Source organism: Patagioenas fasciata, chromosome 2 (assembly GCF_037038585.1).
Source record: "Patagioenas fasciata isolate bPatFas1 chromosome 2, bPatFas1.hap1, whole genome shotgun sequence".
Taxonomy (NCBI): domain Eukaryota; kingdom Metazoa; phylum Chordata; class Aves; order Columbiformes; family Columbidae; genus Patagioenas; species Patagioenas fasciata.
The window spans coordinates 1,544,706-1,566,356 of record NC_092521.1 but is presented as its reverse complement, the minus strand read 5'-3'; the positions used below and the strand labels follow the sequence as shown (position 1 = coordinate 1,566,356).

The 21,651-nt window shown below is 50.0% G+C and overlaps 1 protein-coding gene across 5 annotated transcripts in view; it reads left to right on the top strand.

The window, feature by feature from the left end:
• Positions 1-21,651, top strand: part of ARHGAP39 (Rho GTPase activating protein 39) — a 154,099-nt gene that overhangs the window by 122,234 nt on the left and 10,214 nt on the right. For 4 of the 5 annotated variants that reach the window (XR_011737326.1, XM_065830347.2, XM_071803732.1 and 1 more), the window contains 3 exons: positions 10,442-11,849; positions 16,625-17,186; positions 21,494-21,586. Coding sequence is in view for 4 of the 5 variants with exons in the window: in XM_065830347.2 (XP_065686419.1) it covers positions 10,442-11,849; positions 16,625-17,186; positions 21,494-21,586 (2,063 nt within the window). In the remaining variant the exon portion in view is untranslated. The remainder of the gene's footprint in view (positions 1-10,441; positions 11,850-16,624; positions 17,187-21,493; positions 21,587-21,651) is intronic. The other variant, XM_071803733.1, reaches the window with a different exon arrangement.

Genomic DNA, 21,651 nt, shown 5'->3' with positions numbered 1-21,651 from the left:
CAGGGAACTGCTGGAGAGAGTCCAGCGCAGCCACCAAGATGCTGGAGGGAGTGGAGCATCTCCCGTGTGAGGAAAGGCTGAGGGAGCTGGGGCTCTGGAGCTGGAGAAGAGGAGACTGAGGGGGGACTCATTCCTGGGGATCAATATGGAAAGGGGCAGTGTCAGGAGGATGGAGCCAGGCTCTGCTGGGTGACAACCAGTGACAGGACAAGGGACAATGGGTGCAAACTGGAACACAGGAGGTTCCACTGCAAGAGGAGAAGCAACTTGTTGGGGGTGAGGGTGTCAGAGCCTGGCCCAGGCTGCCCAGGGAGGTTGTGGAGTCTCCTTCTCTGCAGACATTCAAACCCGCCTGGACCCCTTCCTGTGGAACCTCAGCTGGGTGTTCCTGCTCCGGGGGGGTTGCACTGGATGAGCTTTGAGGTCCCTTCAACCCCTGACATCCTGGGATTCTGTGTGATTCTGTGACTTGCTCCTGAATTTCTCTCCTCTTCCAGCACAAAGCTGCTCTGCTCCTGTGACCTTCTTGGTTCCTTACTGCTGATTGGGTGGATGTCGTGTACCACGTGCAGGTGGTCAGGGCTTTCTGGCCACCAGGAAAATGTTGGAGCTTCCTGGTTGAGGGAAATGCGCATATTGGACATGGAGCACGGCACCAAAGCATTAATAGTTCTCTTCTCCCTTCATGCACTGTGGGAAATGGGAGGTTCGTTTCTTGGGGACTTGCCGACAACAGATAAACCAGACCTAAAAACACGCCCTGGTCCCTGCCGTAGGTTCCTCTGCTCTGGGAGTTGAGAAATCTGCTCACTTGAGTATGGAGTGTCTGTCTCTTCCAGTTTGGCTTGGCTTGTTCTGACAGCAATAATTCCAGAGTCAGAGGATGGTTGGGTTGAAGGGACCTCTGGAGATCATCCAGTCCAACCCACCTGCTAACGCAGGGTCACCAGAGCAGATCACACCGGGTCCAGGTGGGTTTGAATGCTCCAGAGAAGGAGACTCCACAACTTCTCTGGGCAGCCTGGTCCAGACTCTGGCACCTCAAAGTAAAGAAGTTCCTGCTCCTCCTCATATGGAACCTCCTGTGCTTCAGTCTGTGCCCATTGCCCCTCATCCTATCATTGGTCACCACTGAAAAGAGTCTGGTCCATCCTCTCGACACCCACCCTTGAGATATTTATATTGTGTAACTCTTAGGTCAGTTGTGGAAGCAGAAGTGACCAGTGGACTGTCATCCAGCGGTGTAGGAGCTGGAATAGCTCCTCAGGGCCTGGGTTTGCTGCTGCCCTGCCTGTCCACCCCTTCTTTCTCCTCCCAACCGCATTGATGGCAACATGCATGCTTCAGAGCTTTGGGGAAACCCCCGTTGTGTTCTTCAGAGCTGGAGAAGCCATGGCCACCTGCTGCAACTCGTGTCAGTGCCTGGTTGTATCTCCAGCTCTGCCCTGGCTCTGTCTCTTTGGTAGCAAAGTAGGATGTCCAACTCATTGGAGTGGATCCTGTTTCTTCTGAGGACATGTTAGGAGAGCAGGACAGCAACTGCTTCATCTCAGTAGGATCCTTGACCTCTTGACGTGGTCTTCCTCAATTTGTCCTGGACCTTCTCAGTCAGGAGAGTTTAAAGAGGTCTTGGATCTTCTCATGGTTTTCAACATCTCACGGTCATCAGGAGTCACTTCATAGCTGACTGTCTAGCAAAGCAAGGATGGAAGCGAGCAGAAAATTGAGGTTGGTTTCCAAAAGACCTGGCACCATCTCTCTGATAGCTCCACAGAGCTTCGTGTGGCCCATGTGTGTTTGTCTGCTGGGTGACCTCGCAGTTGGCCAGCTTTCTATGATTCTCTTCATCTCTTGGCTCTCACATGGGTCATGTTCTCCAGATGTTTCTAGATCTATTCTCCAGCCATGGGAGTGTTTGGTGTCCAACTCTTGCACCAACCATGTTCAGCCCTTCTCCATCTGGGCACAGATGGCTGTTGGTGCCGTGGTGCCTTCACACGGATGCAGGGGACAGGTTTCATTTGCACTGTTGGCAAAGAGGTTGTGTGAAGCCAGGTACCAAATTCAGGAGGAGTCTTGTAGGAGCTTAGAAGAAGCCTGGGACAGAGGTGAGGAGCCACCACACCAGGCTTCGAACATGGCTCCTGCGAGCTGGCCGTACACTTGGTATGTGGGAACAAATACAGATGTTAGACTGGAGAGAAGAAGGTCTCCAACCCCTTCTGGTCGCAACCTCTGGATTCATCCAGGCTTCCCGAGGAAGCCCATGCCCTGGAGACAGGATCTCAGCATCTCTGGGCTGAAACTCCCTTCACCGCCTCTGTCAATTTTAGCCAGAGCGGCTGTGAGGCCACATTCCTCTTCCAACCATGACAAAGATGCATCTCAAGTGTTCCCACAGCCATTTGCTGGCCGAGGAGACACCTGCCCCACAGAAGCATGGTGGTGGCCGTCCCAGCTGTCCCACATGGGGACACGTGCTGCTGCCAGCTGCTCGATTTATCTGCCACCTCGTCCTGCTCAGGCTTCGTCTTTTACAACTGTGAGTTAAAACCGCGGCTTAAGGCGTCTCTGAATAAATGTGCCCGTTCCTGGTATTTAGAGGTAAATCCGTTATCTGGTTTCTTTAGAAGTGATTAATGCCAGCAATTCCTTGGAGAACCATGGGATTAAAATCCCCTATTTTGAAGCAAAATTGAAGAGTGACTTGGAGGATTCATCACTGTTTGTGAGGAGGAGGGACAGGTGCCCATTTCTTCTCTTTAGTGACCAATGCCAGAACCCAAGGGAATGGCAGAAGATGTGCCAGGAGAGGTTTAGGTTGGACAAGAGGAAAAGGTTCTTCACCCAGAGGTGCTGGACACTGAACAGGCTCCCAGGGAGGTGTCACAGCCCCAACCTAACAGTGTTCAAGACGAGACTGGACAATGTCCTCAGACACATGGGGTGACCTGTGGGGTTGTCATATTAAGGGACAGAAATTGGACTCCGTGATCCTTGTGGGTCCTTTCCAACTGAGAACATTCTATGATTCTTGGATGTACCGCTGTGGTGTAACCTCCTGAGCTGGGACTTGTGCCCCAAAGTCCTCTAAGTCTCCATGGGACAGAGAGGAGACAATCCCAGTCTCTTCCTTCCTCTCCAGAAGGAAACAGCTGGTGTTTCCTTCTCAAATATAACTCGGAGTCCAGATCATGGAGCTGGGAGCAGCTTCCTCCGCTCTCTTTGCCACAGCCTTGCACATTTTCCTTGCTTGGCCAAACATCAAACTGTCATCTTGCTCTGAAAAGTGAACCATCATCCTCATCCTCAGCATGTGGAGTGCCCAAGTCATCATCAAATGGTTTGGATTGGAAGGGATCTTAAAAGCTCATCCAGTGCCACCCTTGCCATGAGCAGGGACATCTTCACCAGCTCAGGTTGCTCAGAGCCCCGTCCAGCCTGGCCTGGGATGTCTCCAGGAATGGTTCATCCGCCACCTCTCTGGGTACCTGGGCCAGGCTCTAACCACGCTCAGGCTCAAAAATTTCTCTCTCATGTCCATCCTAAATCTCCCCTTTCTTAGTTTAAAACCAAGCGATGGACCTGTACTGTCCATCTAAGCCAAGAAACCCTTCCTGCTGAAGAGCTTCCAGCGAACAGCCACACTTCAGCTTCCAGGACCTGTTCTTCAAAGCCAACGTGCTGCTGATGGCTCAAACACAAACCAGGGCAGCAGGTGTAGCTTGATTGCGTGGCCAAAAGCTCTTCTCTAGAAGAAGTCGCTCAATAGGCCTTGTGGCAATCAACAGCTTCAAAGTCACCCATGTCCTGGGATGGGTGGAGGTAATCCCGTGGGAGGAGGAATGAACTGGCACGTTGCCCCAACACCCAATGTCTTTGTCTTGTCGTAGTCCTTCGTAGGTGGCCGATATGTCTCATGGTCAAAAAGGCAGGAGGGATCTTGCTGGTGGGGAAGAGCTGGAGGAGGTGCCACCAAGCCACAGACTGAGCTCGGGGGTGTTCATAGCATGGATGATTCAGCTTGGAAATACCAAGGGGATGAAGAGCTTCGGGGAGGGCTGCGCGCCGGGGCATGTGCAATCTGCTCGGGACGGGCAAGAGCTAAAAATCACCATTGTGGGAACTTGTCGTCATGCTTACGGAGACAAAGAGAGCAGATCTCCTTTTGATCTGCTATTTAAGGAAATGTCACTTCTGCTCTCTTTGTATTTTGCAGCTGATTCCTCTTAATGACAAAGGCTTCTCTGTTCTCCGTTCTCCGCGTTCCCTCCTCCCTCTTGGAAAAAAGCAAAACATCGTCTTGTTTCAGTGACATTTGGGTTTCGGAAAACAGGCTATTTTGGGTGATCGGTTTAATCGGACATCTGAGGAGGGGAGAGCAGCCCTGATTGATGCCAGAATGGGTTGTGTTGAGCATCAGCCAGCTTGGCAGACCCTGATCTTGTGCTTGCTCCTGGTCAGTTCCTAATGAGACTGATCATGGAGAGCTCGATGGAGACCTCCCTGTCACCATGGCTTGTCCCCGTGTAGCCTGAGAAAGATCACAATCCAAGAGGACAAGGTGGATGCTGTGGCCAGGAGTGGTAGGTAACCGAAGCTGATCTAGACCTTCAGCAAGGTCAACCTGATCTTCAGCGTGGTCAACTTGGCCTTCAGAATGGTCAACTTGGCCTTCAGCATGGTCAATCTGGCCTTAAGCAAGGTCAACCTGGCCTTCAGCAAGGTCACCTTGGCCTTCAATATGGTCAACTTGGCCTTCAGCATGGTCAACCTGGCCTTCAGCAAGGTCACCTTGGCCTTCAACATGGTCAACTTGGCCTTCAGCATGGTCAACCTGGCCTTAAGCAAGGTCAGCCTGGCCTTCAGTAATGACCTACCAGCCCATGGCTCACCAGGAACACCCATCTGAGCTCCTTTCAGCACTTGCTCATTAGCTACAGGTCACAATATCCCTTCGCTATGAATTCTTGGCCTCTAATTTAGGGTCTGCAGGGTGGGCTGCAGAACTGTCCACCACACCACGTTCTGCTCAATGCGATGTTCAGAAGCTGCGGCTATTTCACCCCATGTAGCTTGAGATCTTGCTGATGACTAGCCAAAAGGACAAGGTGGATGCTGTGGCCAGGAGTGGTAGGTAACTGAAGCTGATCTAGACCTTTAGCATGGTCAACCTGACCTTCAGCAAGGTCAGCTTGTCCTTCAGCATGGTCAGCCTGGCCTTCAGCATGGTCATCCTGGCCTTAAGCAAGGTCAACCTGGCCTTCAGTAATGACCTACCAGCCCATGGCTCACCAGGAACACCCATCTGAGCTCCTTTCAGCACTTACTCATTAGCTACAGGTCACAATATCCCTTCACTACGAGTTCTTGGCCTCTAATTTAGATTCTGCAAGGTGGGCTGCAGAACTGCCCACCACACCATGCTCCACTTAACATGATGTTCAGAAACCAAAGCTATTTCACCAAAAAACGGGGGGTTTCATCATCTCAGCCATGTCTCGGAGCTCTGCTTTCCCTCTTGTTACTGCAAAAAGGGTGGACAAAAAATTCTGGGTTATTGAATGAGGTTGGAGGGAACGAAAAGGCTCGTTATCTCCCTCTTGTCTTGATTCATCTTCCGCTGCTGCTAATTAGAGCAGATGCCTTGGGAGCAGCTTTTCTGAGAGAGGAGGAGTTAGAAGCACTCGATCAGCGAACGTGGGAGATATTTCACGTAGAGATTTGGTGTTGTGGGCCTGAAGCTAAAAGCGATCGGGTAGCGGCACCCAGAGAAAAGGGATTGGACAATCCCTGAATGTTGTAGCCTTCTCCTTTCATTAAAAAATATTTTTTTAAAAGGTATTTAGACAGGGCAGCTTTTGTTTATCTTGGTCACAGGTATCAACCCTTCGGTAATATTCTAGTTGGAGAATGAAATTGTGTGTAGAGGAGCCTTGTGAGACCTTAGACACCCTTCAACCCAAGCTTTGCAGTCAACAGAGAAGGTTGGGCTTCACCCTTCCCATCGCTCTGAATTTCCCTCAAGACGACCCAACCTGATGTTCACCTTCCAGAAAGCCCCGTGTCTCCTGTTGTACCCATCAAATGGTCCTCATGATCCCACCACTGGTGTTTAGCAGGAGACAGAAAATAGAGGGCAGCTGTGACATCTTCTGGTTGGTGGTAATGATGCATCTTCTCCATGGTTCCTCCATGGATGGGTGGTTTTGTCCAGAACAAAGACCAAAGACCTGGATCAAAGACCAAATCCTGGATCAAAATGTAAATCCTGGATCAAAAACCAAATCCTGGATCAAAGACCAAGTCCCAGATCAAAAACCAAGCCCTGGATCAAAACCCAAGTCCCAGATCAGCCTGGGAAGGGGTTGGCAGGTCATGGAGCAGGTCTCCTGCCACGTGGCTCCATCTGGAGCCATCAGTCCCCAGTTGTCCCACCGGGAGCAGTGGGTGACATCTGGTGTCCATGAATACAAGCAGGGACACCAGCTCATCTCCTCCTGATCCCACCAAGTGTAAAATCTCTTCACATTGCAGTTCTTCTCGGTTTTCCCCATCGAAGAGATGTGTCAGCGCTCACACTTGGCTCCAAATAACCATCTTATTGCCCGAACGGTGCAGATTTCGTCTCATTTCAGTAGGAATTGGTTTTGACCATATCTGCGGGTTTCTTAAAAAATGAAATTCAAGGAGGATGTGAGATTTCCAGGCATGTAGATGAAGATGGTAACAGATATTGCAGGTGTAGAAGAAGGGTTGGAGAGACCACACTGAGATTGGGGCAGACTTGCAGTGACCCCTCATCACTTACATGCTGTAAGCAGCAAGGAGTTTACTTTTTTAATCTCATAAAAGCTTTAAGCAACAAGGAATTTAACATTTCAGGTACCGTCAAAGCCCTGGGATATTTATGTACCTTGTAAGCATGTAATCTTGTATGTACACAATTTTGGGAACAACAGTTTCAGATATAGAGCGAGGAAGTCTTCGGGGTGGAGGGTTGGACTCAATGATCTCAGGGTCTCTTCCAACCAAAATTATTCTGTGACACTATGATTTTAATCCTGTCTTCCCTAATATAGCTATAAATCAGTCAAAAAGTTGAGTTTTGTGGTGGCTTTTCTGTGATTATAGAGGCTGGACAGCTGTTCTAAAGCCGGTTTCATAGCTGGAAACATTTAGGAGGGATCATCAGAGGCTTCGGGTGGAAGCGGAGACATCTCCTAGGCTCTGCCCACCTTCGCCTGTGTTTGCCGGAGGATATTTGTGTTGCCAGAGCATCATTGGGCATGGTGCCAGGCACAGGGAGATGTATTTCCCTGCCGTGGCTCATCGCCGACCCCGCGTTCCCGCAGCGGGATGCGATCAGCACGACGAGCCGCCCATCCCATCCCCGGCTGTGCCGGCGGTGCCCAGCGGGGTGGAGGCGATGGTTGTGCCGCATCCTGCGTCCCTGTCCCCGGGGAGATGCAGTCGGTCCAGTTCAGCATCACACGGGGGGATCTCAAAGGCGTTAAGCTCGGGAGGGGAGAGGATGCGCCTGGGTCCGGCGGCTGGAGGAGGAAGGTGAGGAGGGCACGGGGATGGTGGGGACAGCTTGGGGACATCGCCTGGACATGGTTGCGTGGCGGGATGGTGATGGGGTGCCCGGGCATCCCGTGCTTTTCAACAGATGCAAACCCCAGTCCACTCATAGGCATTGGAAACCAACATATTTGAATTAATCATTCAAATTAAGGACTTTCCCCCTCAAACGACGAAAACCCATTTAATCCTAGCGCTAAATTATAGTCTGCAAAGTCTAAAAAACACCGGGACAAGCAAACATCTTGAAAAAATATGAATATATATGTAGGTCTTGTGAATATTCTTGCTTTTAAATCCTCTTTGGAGAAGCGTTGCCATGTCATTCATTTAAAAGCCAGAGCGACGCTGTTAAAATAATTGCACATCTGTGACCTGTGCTTTTATTTCCCAGCCCCGCGCCAATTTACTGTAGCTGCCAATCGACCGCGTTAAAGGCGTCGCGGTAGAAATGGTGAACATAAAATATAATCGTGGTTGTCACGGCTGTTTGGAAGGTAAATAGAGATGTGGATGGTCTTAATTATTGCCGGCATCAAGATAATTCTATTTAAGTGTCTGGGATGGTGTGGGAGATTTCTCCTCTCATCATGCCCTTGACTTTGTGGAGGCTGGAGGAAGAATCTTGCCTTTCCCTACGAGGCATAAATAGCAAAGGGAACCCGGTGCCAAGCCAGATAGCAGAAATGCTTTGGATTTCTGGAGTTGCTCCTGTGCCAGGAGGGTGGGAATCCTCAGCAGGGCTCATTTTCCTCCCCAGAAGCATTGCTTTTCATTTATTGGAGTAACCAAAATGCTCATGAGCACGGCGGCTGCAGTGATTTAGCCACAAAAAAATAAAGGACTTTCTCAATATTCCTTTTGCAGGCAGAAAATTCAATTTAGCCCATCGCAATGTCTAGTGTTTAGCAGTAATCCAGGGATGGAGCTTTCAGGTTTATTGGTTGCCGTTACTTAATATTTTGATTGAAGGCTCTGCCTTGGTTCGAGGGTTTGATGGGCAGGGCTGCTTGGCGGGGGTTCCTATTCATATCTGCTGTTGCCAGGTCTGAAATCCAACAATTAAGAGGTGGTCTCACTGGGTTTGGGTTAAAACACCTGGCTTTGGGATGGATTCGTGTTCATACAGGGATGATGGAAGAGCTGAAGGGGTGCAGAGCATCACCTGGGGACCACAAGTGACAGGTCGAGAGGAAACAGCCTCAAGTTGCGCCAGGGGAGGTTGAGATTGGATCTGGGACCAATTTCTTCCCCAAAGGGCTGTGGGGCATTGGAACAGGCTGCCCAGGGCAGTGCTGGAGTCACCAGCCCTGGAGGGCTGGACAGATGGACATGAGGTTCTCAGGACAGGGGGCAGTGCCAGGGGTGGGTTAATGGTCTTGAGGGTCTTTTCCAACCAAAATGATTTGATGATGAAGAAAATGAGATTGGCCATGGCACTTAGTGCCATGATCTGGTCAATGGACTGCAGTTGGACCAAGGGTTGGACTGGATGATCTCTGAGGTCTTTTCCAACCCAGTCGATTCTGTGATTCTGTGAAAAGGATGCCGTGGGCATCTGCCACCATTGCTCAGTCTCCCATTTGCCTCTCCATGGCATCGTGCCTGTTCTCATAGCGGTGTTGAGATGCTCATCCCACCCAGGGCTGGCCCTAAGGGTTATTTCTGGGAGATGAAGGGGACAGAAGACAACTGCCGCTCCATGTCCTGTGACGCTCATGCCCCATCCCTTTGGAGACCAAGGTGCCCACGTGTCGTGTGGGTTTAGAAAGTTGGTTGTTTGTCCCACCCCTCCCTGTCCCAGTGTATCAGTTACTCCACTCTGGTGCCAGAAGTAGCTGCCCCACAGTCTTGGGGTCCAATGGGGCTTCATGTTTTGTGGGGCTGGGACATCCCTGCACAGGTTGAGGTTGTGTTTCAAGCCCCTCCTGAGCTATTTAGCATCTCTCGCTGAGTTTTTGCCTTCAACTTCTTTGTAAATGATGCTGGAGATGATTATTTTTTCCTGGTTTTAGCATAAGCCAGGTCCAGCCTGGGTATTAATCCAGGGTGGGGAGCTGGATGGAGAAGATGAGATGGGTTAATTCTGGGTGCCACAAGGAATGGAAAGCAAGAAGAGACTGGAGAGGTGGGACCTGGCTTCTCCTTCTCGCCTTGGGATGAGAGATCCCAGGCAGGGACTGAGGTGGGGTCAGTCCCCTCTTCCTGCAAGGACTTTGTCCCCAAATACCCTTGAAATTGTCCCAAATGTATGTCTGCCCCAATGCTTATCCCCAGCCGGTGGCCATGCTTGCTCCTTGATCACCATTTGGCTCCAAGAGCTCCAAGGAACAAGCGGGAAGGGCTGATTCAGGGTTGTCTCCTTGAGATGTGCTCCAAGGGGTGTCATGGCTTTTTGGGGCTTGGCTTTCCAGCCTCCATGTCCTTTGTGCACCCTGGGGGTTGCTGGGGTTGCTGCATTTGGGACAGTGACAATGCCCTGATCTCTCCATCACTGACATGAGGAAGAAATTGTTGGCCCTGAGGGTGGTGAGAGCCTGGCCCAGGTTGGCCAGAGAGGTGGTGGATGAACCATCCCTGGAGACATCCCAGGCCAGGCTGGACGGGACTCTGAGCAACATGAGCTGGTGAAGATGTCCCTGCTCATGGCAGGGGTGGCACTGGGGGAGCTTTGAAGGTCCCTTCACACCCAGACTATGATTCTATCATTCTATGGTTCACCTGACAATGAACTTGGGGTGCTTGGGCACATCCATCCTTTGGACTCCAGTTCCAGAGGGGCCCAGGACAGCAACATGGGGGTGTCTGTCGCAGGAGGCTTCGCTCACTGACGGCGACGCTGTGTTTCTCCCCGCAGGACGTCATCCCTGCGATGGAACGCCGGCACCAAGGAGCGGATGCTGATCAAGGTGACCGACCGCGAGCCCAGCTTCCTCATGCACCAAGGCAACGGCTACGCGCCCGAAAACCAACCGGGCACCCGCTCGCGGCGACCCTCGGGGGGACAACAGTCGCCCAACCTCCAAACCTTCGCCCCCGACGCCGACAACTCCGTTTTCTTCCCCGAGAGGAAGCAGTCGCCCTTCTTGAAGAGGGCTGAGCACGTGGGGAGCTGCTCGCCACTGCTCGGCCGGGGGGACTCCTTCTGCTCCCCGCTCCAAGCTCAGCACCGCAAGCACTCCAGCGAGTCGCAACCCTCCTCGCCCCGCTACGCCTACGAGCCCCCCCTCTACGAGGAACCCCCCATGGAGTACCAGGCTCCCATCTACGACGAACCCCCCGTGGACATGCAGTACGAAGCCAGCGGGAGCTACAAAGCCGGCTCGCCGCAGAAATCGCCCATCCGTAAACCTCACCCCTTCTTGCAGTCGCCCAAACAAGGCTCCAACTCGCCCTACCAGCAGTTGGTGCTCACCAAACAGAAATGTCCCGACCGCTTCATGAGCCTGGAGTACAGCCCCGCCGGCAAGGAGTACGTCAGGCAACTGGTCTACGTTGAGCAGTCGGGCTCCAGCCCCAAGATGAAGACGGGGTTGAGGCATAAATATTCCCCCAACCCCATCGGCGGGTCCTACTCGCTACAGCACAGCCCCTGCCTGGTCCGGGACCAACGCTTGGACATCAAATCGGGTGATTACAGCAGCATGGAGGGACCCGACTTCTGCCCTGGCCCAACGGGTGGCCAGGTGGCCCAGGGTGAGGACTCCATGTCGTGGTCCAGCCAACAGGACACCTTGTCCTCTACCGGTTACTCGCCCTCCACCAGAAAGAGGAAAAGCCGAAAACCTTCCCTATCCCACGACCCCAACGCTTCCTCCACGGACGGCTCAGGGGACCGGGAGGTGTTGGGCGAGCAGATACTGGGGGAGGAACGAGCCACCCCGGGACCCAACAGGTCACCGATGAACCGTACGGAGAGCAAGGCGGTGGAGGCGGAGGCGGCGCGGGGCTTCCCCGAGCCCTTCCTGGCGCAGGCGCGTCTGGCTTGGGAAGCCCAGCAAGCCCACTACCACATGAAGCAACGGAGCAGCTGGGACTCCCAAAAGGACGGTTCGGGCTATGAGAGCGACGGTGCCCTCCCGTTGCCCATGCCGGGTCCGGTGGTGCGAGCCTTCAGCGAGGACGAGGCGTTGGCGCAGCAGGAGAACAAGCACTGGAAGAGGAACACCTTCGAGAAGTTGGGTTTCCCTCAGATCTTGCTGGAGAAGAGCGTCTCCGTGCAGACCAACCTGGCCTCCCCCGAGCCATACCTGCATCCATCTCAGGTAACGTCCTCGGGGGTGTCCTCAGCGTTTTGGGGGGCATCACCACAAGCCCTGTGTCACCAACCCTCACCCACCACATGGCGTCTCCTTGGGTGCCGCGCCAGGTTGGGCAGATGACACCACGTGGTGTCTCCACCACCCTCCCGGTGAAGTCTTCTTCTTGGTGTAGATCCTAAGCACCCACCATCTCCTAGGGGAGCTCCAAGCACCCATCCCCAAGGTTCATGTGCTTTGCAGAAACTCATCTCCTTGCATTTCACACGTGGTGGTGCAGGAGATGGCTCTTAGCCATCCCCTGGTGGCTCAACCCAGGCACCATAGCACCCTCTGAGAGCGCTGGATGCTGGGGACAACCAAAATGCCACCTCTGGTCCCCATCCAGCTGGAGGAGACATGAGCAGGGATGTCCCCTCTGCAGCGCCAGGGGAGATGGCCAGAGTGGGTTAAGAGCATCAAGAACACCATCTCCTTTCCACTTTCTCCACCTAGTTTGGTTTTCAATGAGTTGTTCTGCCAGAAATGAGGGTTTGCTCACCAGGTTGTTCCCACCGTAGTGGTTCAAGGTGCTGGAGCAGCACCACTGGCCTGTGGCTTCATGGTGAGCAGGAACTGGCAGGAATTGGGACCTTGAGCCGTCACCCCAGTTCCAGCCAACCAGGTGGTGGCTGAAGCCATCACTAGGCCCACCAGTAACTCTGAAAAGAAGTTGTTCCTTAGCAAGGTGGTCCTTCAAAGCTGGTCCTTAGCAAGGTGGTCCCTCAAAGAAGTTGGTCTTTCACAAGCCAGTCCCTCAAAGTTGGTCCTTAGCAAGGTAGTCCCTCAAAGAAGTTGTTCCTTAGCAAGCTGGTCCTTCTAAGTTGTTCCCTAGTAACCTGGTCTCTCAAATATTAATAAGGTGGTTCTTAGCAAATTGGTCCCTCAAAGTTGGTCCTCAGCAAGCTGGTCCCTCAAAGTTGGTCCTTAGCAAGCTGGTCCCTCAAAGAAGGTGGTCCTTAGTAACATGGTCACTCAAAGAAGTTGGTCCTTAGTAACATGGTCACTCAAAGAAGTTGGTCCTTAGTAACATGGTCGCTCAAATAAGTTGCTCCTTAGCGAGCTGGTCACTCAAAACCTTGGGATGAAGCAGCCACAAGCCCACCAGCTTTCCAGGATCTGCTTCCCAAGGCTCTGAGCTGCCTGTTCCCTCCCTGGGACTGAGCCGCCCGTGTCCTGGAGACCGTGACATTGCCCACATCCCCATGGCCAGAGGAGCCCAGAGATGGATTGAGGAGGTGGGGAGGTGAAGGCATCTGCTTTTGGATGCACGAAGGATGTGAGATTGCTAGAAAAAGCTATAACGGCTTTTTCAAAATGGCTTTCTGACCTGGAGAACTACCTGGAAAATCGAACTTCAGCAAGGAGGAGAGAGACCCTGGACATGGACCTGAGAAACAGCCAATAGCCTGGAAAATGCTTTTTTATGCCCATGGGAACGTGTGAGGAAATCGGTGGGACGTTCCATCCAAGGGCAGCAGAAGAAACTTCCCTGTGCCCAAGTGTCCTCAAGCACTCGGCGGCTGCATGAGGAGGTTCAAACCCAAAACTGGAGAGCTCTGAATCCACTCTGGATGCTCAGGTTGGCCAGGAGGAGCAGCTGCCTCCATTGGTGATCCTGTGGTGCCTTCTGCATGGAGCTTGGGACGTGGTGGGACCCTTCTCGTCTTCTCAGTTGTTTCTGCCTGGTTGACATTGTCTGATGTTGTCCTCAAGCTCAGGGACACTCGTTGCAGGAAGAGATTTCCAACCAAGATGGTGAGACCTTGGGCCAGGTTGCCCAGAGAAGATGTGGTTGCCCCATACCTGGACGTGTTCAAGGTCAGGTTGAGCAACCTCATCTAATGGGAGATGTCACTGCCCATGGTGGCGAGGTTGGACTAAATGATCTTTGAAGGTCTTTCCCGACCCAAACCCTTTGATGATCATGTCTAAGATTGTCATGTGGTTTTAATTTCGTTTGGAGGGTGATCACACTGGCCACAACAGGAACATGGGGCAGAAATAGAGAAGAAAATGGGAGCAAAATGCTGCTGGCGATGACGTGGGGACATATGGAGACCTGGTTGAGGAGAGGCTTGCACAAGAGACAATGAGGACATGCCCAGTGTCACCAACATTGGCCCTACCAACACTGGTCCAAGCCTCATCTGTATGGCACCAGGACCTCCTTGCCCCACAGCATCCTTGTTTTTCCCCGGGTTCCGTGGATGAACAATGTGGTGGTGGCTCAGCTTGTGGACCTGTTTTGGAAGAGCCACAGCAACAATGGACACAGAGGAAGAAGCCTTGGAGCAAACACCGCATCTCCTTCCACCCAGAATGCCCCACGTGCCTTCAGCTGACCAGCAGGTTGGAGGACACAGAAGGACCTTTTGGGTGATGTGGCCTCCATGGGAACATTGGGGCCAGGTCCCTCAAGAGGTGATGCTCTTGTGTCCGCATGGCCAAGTCCCTGCTGTTGTCACCACGGTGCAAGATGGGAGCTGAGCAACGTCAACGGGAAGAGGAAACCTCAATGCTGGGAAGGGACTTGCAGTTGAGGGAGGAGACACGAAACTTGACTTGTTTGAAGGAGCTGAGACTCAGGCATCTACCAGCAGCTCTGGTGGCTCTGGGTGTCTTCCATGTCCCCTCCTGCACTTGCTACCTCCACATGGCCCTGGTTCCTTCCACCTTGGTTCTGAGTCCTGCTTTTCTTCAACTGTTCCTCACCTAAAGCCCAACCCCGAGATCATGGCACCACCAAGGTCACCTTATGCACGGTCCCCACTCGTGGCCACCAGCTCAATTCCCCTGCATGTGGTGGGAATGACAGCATCACCTCTGGATGGTGTGGCATGTCCTTCTGCCAAGGGAAGGGTTTACCTCCCACCTGCCCACAGGTCACATCCCCAGGGCCACCAAGCCCCAGTGACGCTGGCCTGGCCGTCACACTTGCGATGAAGCCACGTTGGGTGGCTGCAGGACCAGGGAATGGTCCATCCCAGGTGTCCTTGTTTGCCTTTCTCCATGTTGGTCATCAGCTGTTTGGGTGTCCCACCACCTCCTGAGGTGACATCCATAAGCTGTGTTGGTTCCAGTCATGGAAGGACACTGGTCTGCAGAGGTTCTTCCCAGTTGGGTGCTCTGCAGGTGACAGCTTGGGCAGCTTGTGTCCCTCTGCATGTGGGATATAAAGAAACAATGGCCACCTCAATGGTGATTTGGAGGAGCCACCAGCCTCCTCCTGTGCATGTGGCCACTGGAGAACCATGGTTGAACGTGGCTCTTGGGGTTATTCGGGGGGCTGGTCATAGGTGCGTGTGTCCCTTCCCTGGTGGAACCTAAAGCCACTTGCCTTTAAATCCTTCACATGACCACCAGCTTCTTCTGTCCATGACTGCAAAGCCTCAGTGACCGGGGTGCTGGGTGCGAAGGGTGTCCCGGCGTGTTGGCTTTTGGGTGTCTTCTCTTACCCCTCCAATGGTCTCCTCCCTGCCAATGCTGACTGGTGCCATGACCCGCCTTGGCCGCTGGCGCCAGGCTGGCTCCACCTGCCCATGGTGGGATTGAGGAGCAGCTTCTTGGAGAGGACATAGCTTGCGTGGGGCAACTTCTTGATTCTGCAATGGTTGGTTTGTTTGTTAGTTGGTTGGTTTGTTGGTTGGGTGGTTCATTGGTTGGTTGGTTTGTTGACTGGTTGGTTGGTTCATTGGTTGGTTGGTTGGTTGGTTTGTTGAATGGTTGGTTTGTTCATTGGTTGATTAGTGGGATGTTTAGTTGGCTGGTTGTTTGGTGTGTTGGTTGTTTTGTTGGTTGGTGCTGTGGTTGGTTGACTGGTTCATAGGTTTGTTGGTTGGTAGGTTCACTGGTTGGTTGGTTTGCTGGTTGGTTGGTTGGTTGGTTGGTTGACTGGTTAGTCTGTTCATTGTTTGGTTGATGGGATGTTTAGTTGGCTGGTTGTTTGGTGTGTTGGTTGTTTTGTTGGTTGGTCGGTGCGTTGGTTGGTTGACTGGTTCATAGATTTATTGGTTGGTAGGTTCACTGGTTGTTTGATTTGTTGGTTGATTGGCGTTTTGACTGGTTGGTTGATTTGTTGACTGGTTGGTTTGTTCATTGGTTGGTTGGTGGGATGTTTAGTTGGCTGGTTGTTTGGTGTGTTGGTTGTTTTGTTGGTTGGTTGGTGCTGTGGTTGGTTGACTGGTTCATAGGTTTATTGGTTGGTAGGTTCACTGATTGTTTGGTTTGCTGGTTGGTTGGTTGGTTGACTGGTTAGTTGGTGTGTTGGTTGTTTTGTTGGTTGGTTGATGCATTGGTTGGTTGACTGGTTCATAGGTTTATTGGTTGGTAGGTTCACTGGTTGTTTGATTTGTTGGTTGATTGGCGTTTTGACTGGTTGGTTGATTTGTTGACTGGTTGATTTGTCGGTTGGTTGGTTCATTGGTTGATTGGTTGGTTGGTTCATTGCTTGGTTGGTTGGTTGGTTCATTCATTGGTTGATTGATTAACTATTTGGTTGGTTGGTTGGTTGGTTCATTGCTTGGTTGGTTCATTGCTTGGTTGGTTGGTTGGTTCATTCATAGGTTGATTGATTAACTATTTAGTTTGTTGGTTGGTTGGTTGACTGGTTGGTTGGCTAGTTGGTTCATTGGTTAGTTGGTTTGTTGGTTCATTGGTTAGTTGGTTTGTTGGTTGGCCTGTTGGTTGGCAGTGCGGCCGTGCTGTTGGTAACATTGACTTGTCTGACTGTTGTCTCCTAGTCAGAGGATCTCGGTGCCTGCGCCCAGTTCGAGAGCAGCAGACAGACCAGGAACATGATGCCTAGCGCCAGCTGTGTCTTCCCCACCTTCAACCTGCGGAAGCCCTCCTCGGAGACGGACATTGAGAACTGGGCCTCCAAGCACTTCAACAAGCACACCCAAGGGCTCTTCCGCAGGAAGGTGTCCATCGCCAACATGCTGGCCTGGAGCAGCGAGTCCATCAAGAAACCCATGATCATGACCAACGACCGCAACGTCAAGAAAGAGGCGTGCGAGATATTTAAACTCATTCAGATGTACATGGGGGACCGGCGGGCCAAGACGGACCAACTCAACGTGGCCTTGGAGATCGCCACCAAAGGCTGGAGCATGCAGGGTCTGAGAGACGAGCTCTACATCCAGCTGTGCCGACAGACCACCGAGAACTTCCGTTACGAGAGCCTGGCCAGGGGCTGGGAGCTCATGGCCATTTGTTTGGCCTTTTTCCCACCCACTCCTAAATTTCATTCCTACCTAGAAGGCTACATCTACAGGCACATGGATCCGGTGAACGACACTAAAGGTAAGAGAGAAACCACCCCCTGGTGGTTTTGTCCTTGCTGACGTTACAAACTATGTAGTTATTATTACTATTTTGTTCCTTTCCCCTTCATATTGATGAGTGTCCTTGTTGAAAGGTGGGTGAGGAACTCATCCAACAGCCCTCCTGGAGGTCCAAGGAACGTGGTAGTGGCTTTACCACTGGTCTTTCCCCTCCGGTACACGGAAATCCAGCGTGAGACCCAACACAGAATGAGCTTTGACACCTTTGCTGCAGGCTCAGAGTCACCTCAGTTGGGGACAGCAAAGGGCCCAAGACTTCTCCTGGCCTGTGAGGGCACCTCTGGATGTCCCTTCCAACCCAAGCCATTCTATGATTTCACCATCACCATCTCCAAATCCTTCTTGTGGCTCCTCAAGTAACTTTGCATCCAAAAAAAGCCCACGCTAGAAGGGGACACAACTCCCAAGATGGTTTTTGGTCATGGCATGTAGAAGAGACACAAATTTTGGCGATTTGACCCCAAATAGGTGGGAGTTGTAGGTGCCCCTCTCCAGTACTGGGCTCAGCCATCCCTGTTCCTTCACCGCTGGCACCATCTCAGGGGTGATGGGACCTGGTCTGGCAGGGACATGGGGATCTGCCGTGAGTCTGGCAGGAGGAGACACTGCCTGGTGGCCACCATGGTTGGAAGGTTGGGCAACCCCATGTCCTATGGGTTGGTGCCACCTCGCAGTGGGTGGTAGATGAGGTAGAGATGGGGTCCAGGAGGTCCCAGGTGCCCTTCAGCTCCCTGGGGGACAGGCAGGGATGTCTGGGGATCTGTGGTGGATCTGCCCAGCTTGGGGACAGGAGGAGATGCTGCCTGGTGGACACCACGTCATGGCCAGAGACTTGGGCAGCCCCATGTCCCATGGGTTGGTGCCACCTTGAAGTGGGTACTGGATGGGTCAGAGATGGGGTCCAGGAGGTCCTGGGTGAACTTCATCTCCAAGAGGGCAGATAGGGATGTCTGGGGACACCAGGATCATGTGGAGCTGTGGTGCATCTGCCCAGCTTGGGGACAGGAGGAGATGGTCCCTGGTGACCACCAACTTTGGAGAGTTGGGCAGCCCCATTATCCGTGGGTTGGTGCCACCTCAAAGTGGATGGTAGATGAGTCAGAGGTGGGGTCCAGGAGGTCCTGGGTAAACTTCAGCTTCCAAGAGGACAGGTAGGGACATCTGGGGACACCAGGATCATGTGGAGCCTTGGTGGATCTGCCCGTCTTGGGGACAGTAGATGCTACCTGGTGGCCACCATGGTTGGAGGGTTGAGCAGCACCACGTCCCATGGGTTGGTGCCACCTCGCAGTGATGAGTCAGAGGTCGAGTCCAGGAGGTCCTGGGTTTTTGGCTGCCCCAGAGGGACCTCTGGGGACACCGGTGTCATTTGGGGCTGTGGTAGATCTGTGCAGCTCAGGGACAAGAGGAGATGCTGCCTGGTGGCCACCATGGTTGGAGGGTTGAGCAGCACCATGTCCCATGGGTTGGTGCCACCTCGCAGTGATGAGTCAGAGGTGGGGTCCAGGAGGTCCTGGACCTCTGGGGGACACAATCATCACATGGAGCTCTGGTGGATCTGCCCAGCTTGGGAACAGGAGGAGGTGACCCCAACGCAGGTGTCCATAAGGTGGTTGAGAAAGCCCCGTGTACAAACGCATCCCCAGGCAGGGGGACAGGAGGTGCCCGTGTCCCCAGCACAGGTGTCAGTTCGTGTCATGGGTGTCACTCACGCTGGATCGGTGTCACCGGCGGTGGGACCTCCAGAGACACCAACAGCGACCGTGCCCAGCGCCACCGGCCCCACCGGCCCCATTGGCCCCACTGGCCCCATTGGCCCCATTGGCCCCACGGCCCGGCCTCGTCACGCTGCATCTGCTCCTCGTTACATGTTCATTTTCAATTTTATCGTCAGTTTTGATTCATGTTTGTGTAATTTGTTCGTAATTTTATATTCATGATTTTTAATTCATTATTTCTTTTTATTTTCATGTTAGTGTTCCTTATATTTTCTTTCATTTCTATTTGGTTTAGTCTTTATTTTCATTTCCACGATCATTCACTTTTCTTTCTATTTTGTTTTATTTTCATTTTCTTTATTGTTTTCTCTTTAGTTTCTATTTTATTTCTATTCCATTTTCATTTCTCTTTTGTTTTCTTTATTTCCATTTCATTTATTTCTGTTTGGATTTTTCATTTAATGTCTTTTCATTTTCATTATTTTTTATTTTAATTTTCTGTGTAATTTTTCTTATTATCTTTATTTTATTCATTAAAAAATATTGCATTATTATTCATTTTATTCATTTTCATTCATTCATTTCTTTCTTCTCTTTTTTAAATTTTTGTTTTCGTTTTCTTTTAAATTTTCATTTTATGTCTTTTACATTTTCACTTTTAATTTTGTTTTTAATCTTCCTTTTAATTTCATTTATTTTTTTTATTTTACATTTTATTCTTCCTTTTCAGAGATTTTAAAAATTTCCTATTTTTATTTCCATTTCATTTTTTATTTTATTTATTTTCATTTTTTATTTTCTTTTTCTTTCTTTTTTAATCTTCCTTTTTATTGCATTTTTTTAATTTCCATTTTTTAATTTCCATTTTTTATTTGTGTTTTCTTTTTTTTAATCTTACTTTTAATTTTTTTTTAATCTCCATTTTTTAGTTCCATCTTATTTTTTATTTTCATTTTCTTTCTTTTCTATTTTCTTTTTTCTCTTCTTTTTTTAAGCTCCCTTTTCATTTCTTTTTTAATTTATTTTCCTTTTCCTATTTTCTATTTTTTTATTCTTTCTATTTCTTTATTTTTTTAAATTTTCATTTTTTTTCTTTTTCTATTTTCTTTTTTAATCTTTCTTTTCCTTTCTTTTTTAATTTTTTTATTTTATTTTCTATTTTTGTTTTTTAATCTTCCTTTTCCTTTATTTCTTTTAATTTTATTTTTTAATTTTCTTTTATTTTCTATTTTATTTTTTAATCTTCCTTTTCCTTTATTTTTAAAATTTTCCTTTTTGATTTTCATTTTTAATTTCTTTTTATTTTCTATTTTCTTTTTTTCATCCTCATTTTTCTTTATTTTTAATTTTCATTTTAATTTTCTTTTCTATTTTCTTTTTTATCTTCCTTTTCCTTTATTTTTTCATTTTCTTTTATTTTCTATTTCCTTTTTTTTAATCTTCCTTTCCTTGATTTTTATATTTTCATTTTTTAATCTTCATTTCTTCTTTTCTTTTTTTCTATTTCCTTTTTTAAATCTTCCTCTTCCTTTATTTTTTAATTTTAATTTTCCTTTTCTTTTCTTTTTTCTTTTCTTTTTTCTTTTCTTTTCTCTTTTCTTTTCTTTTCTTTTCTTTTCTTTTCTTTTCTTTTCTTTTCTTTTCTTTTCTTTTCTTTTCTTTTCTTTTCTTTCCTTTTCTTTCCTTTCCTTTCCTTTCCTTTTCTTTCCTTTTCTTCTCTTTTCTTTCCTTTTCTTTCCTTTTCTTTCTTTTTCTTCTCTTTTCTTTTCTCTTTTCCCTTTCCTTTCCTTTCCTCTTTTCCCTTTCCTTTCCTTTCCTTTCCTTTCCTTTCCTTTCCTTTCCTTTCCTTTCCTTTCCTTTCCTTTCCTTTCCTTTCCTTTCCTTTCCTTTCCTTTCCTTTCCTTTCCTTTCCTTTCCCTCTTCTCTCTTCTCTTCTCTTCTCTTCTCTTCTCTTCTCTTCTCTTCTCTTCTCTTCTCTTCTCTTCTCTTCTCTTCTCTTCTCTTCTCTTCTCTTCTCTTCTCTTCTCTCCTCTTCTCTCCTCTTCTTCTCTTCTCTCCTCTTCTTCTCTTCTCTTCTCTTCTCTTCTCTTCTCTTCTCTTCTCTTCTCTTCTCTTCTCTTCTCTTCTCTTCTCTTCTCTTCTCTTCTCTTCTCTTCTCTTCTCTTCTCTTCTCTTCTCTTCTCTCCTCTCCTCTCCTCTCCTCTCCTCTCCTCTCCTCTCCTCTCCTCTCCTCTCCTCTCCTCTCCTCTCCTCTCCTCTCCTTTCCTTCTCTTTCCTTCTCTTTCTTTCCTTTTATTTTTTAATCTTCCTTTTCCTTTATTCTTTTAAATTTTCTATTTTCTTTTTCTCGTCTTCCTTTCCTTTATCTTTTTCAATTTTCCCCTCTTACTTTCACTTTCTGTTTCCTTTCCTTTCTCGCTTTTGCTTTCCGTTCATTTCTGGTTCCGCTTTCCTTTCCCTTCTCATCCGCTCCCGTTCCCGCTGGCGCCGTTAATTTGCGTTTCTGTTTCCGTTGCATCGTTTCCTCGTCGCTATGTCCGTGTCCCAGTGACCCAGCACATTCACGACATCCTGGCCAGGAGCACTAAGAAGAAGCCCAAATTGCGCAAGAAACCCAAGCCCCATAGCGACCAGCACCATGGTAGGGGCTGCACCCCGAGCCCCCCAGGCCGGGGGGCAAAGCTTTCATGGCCCAGGAAATAACAG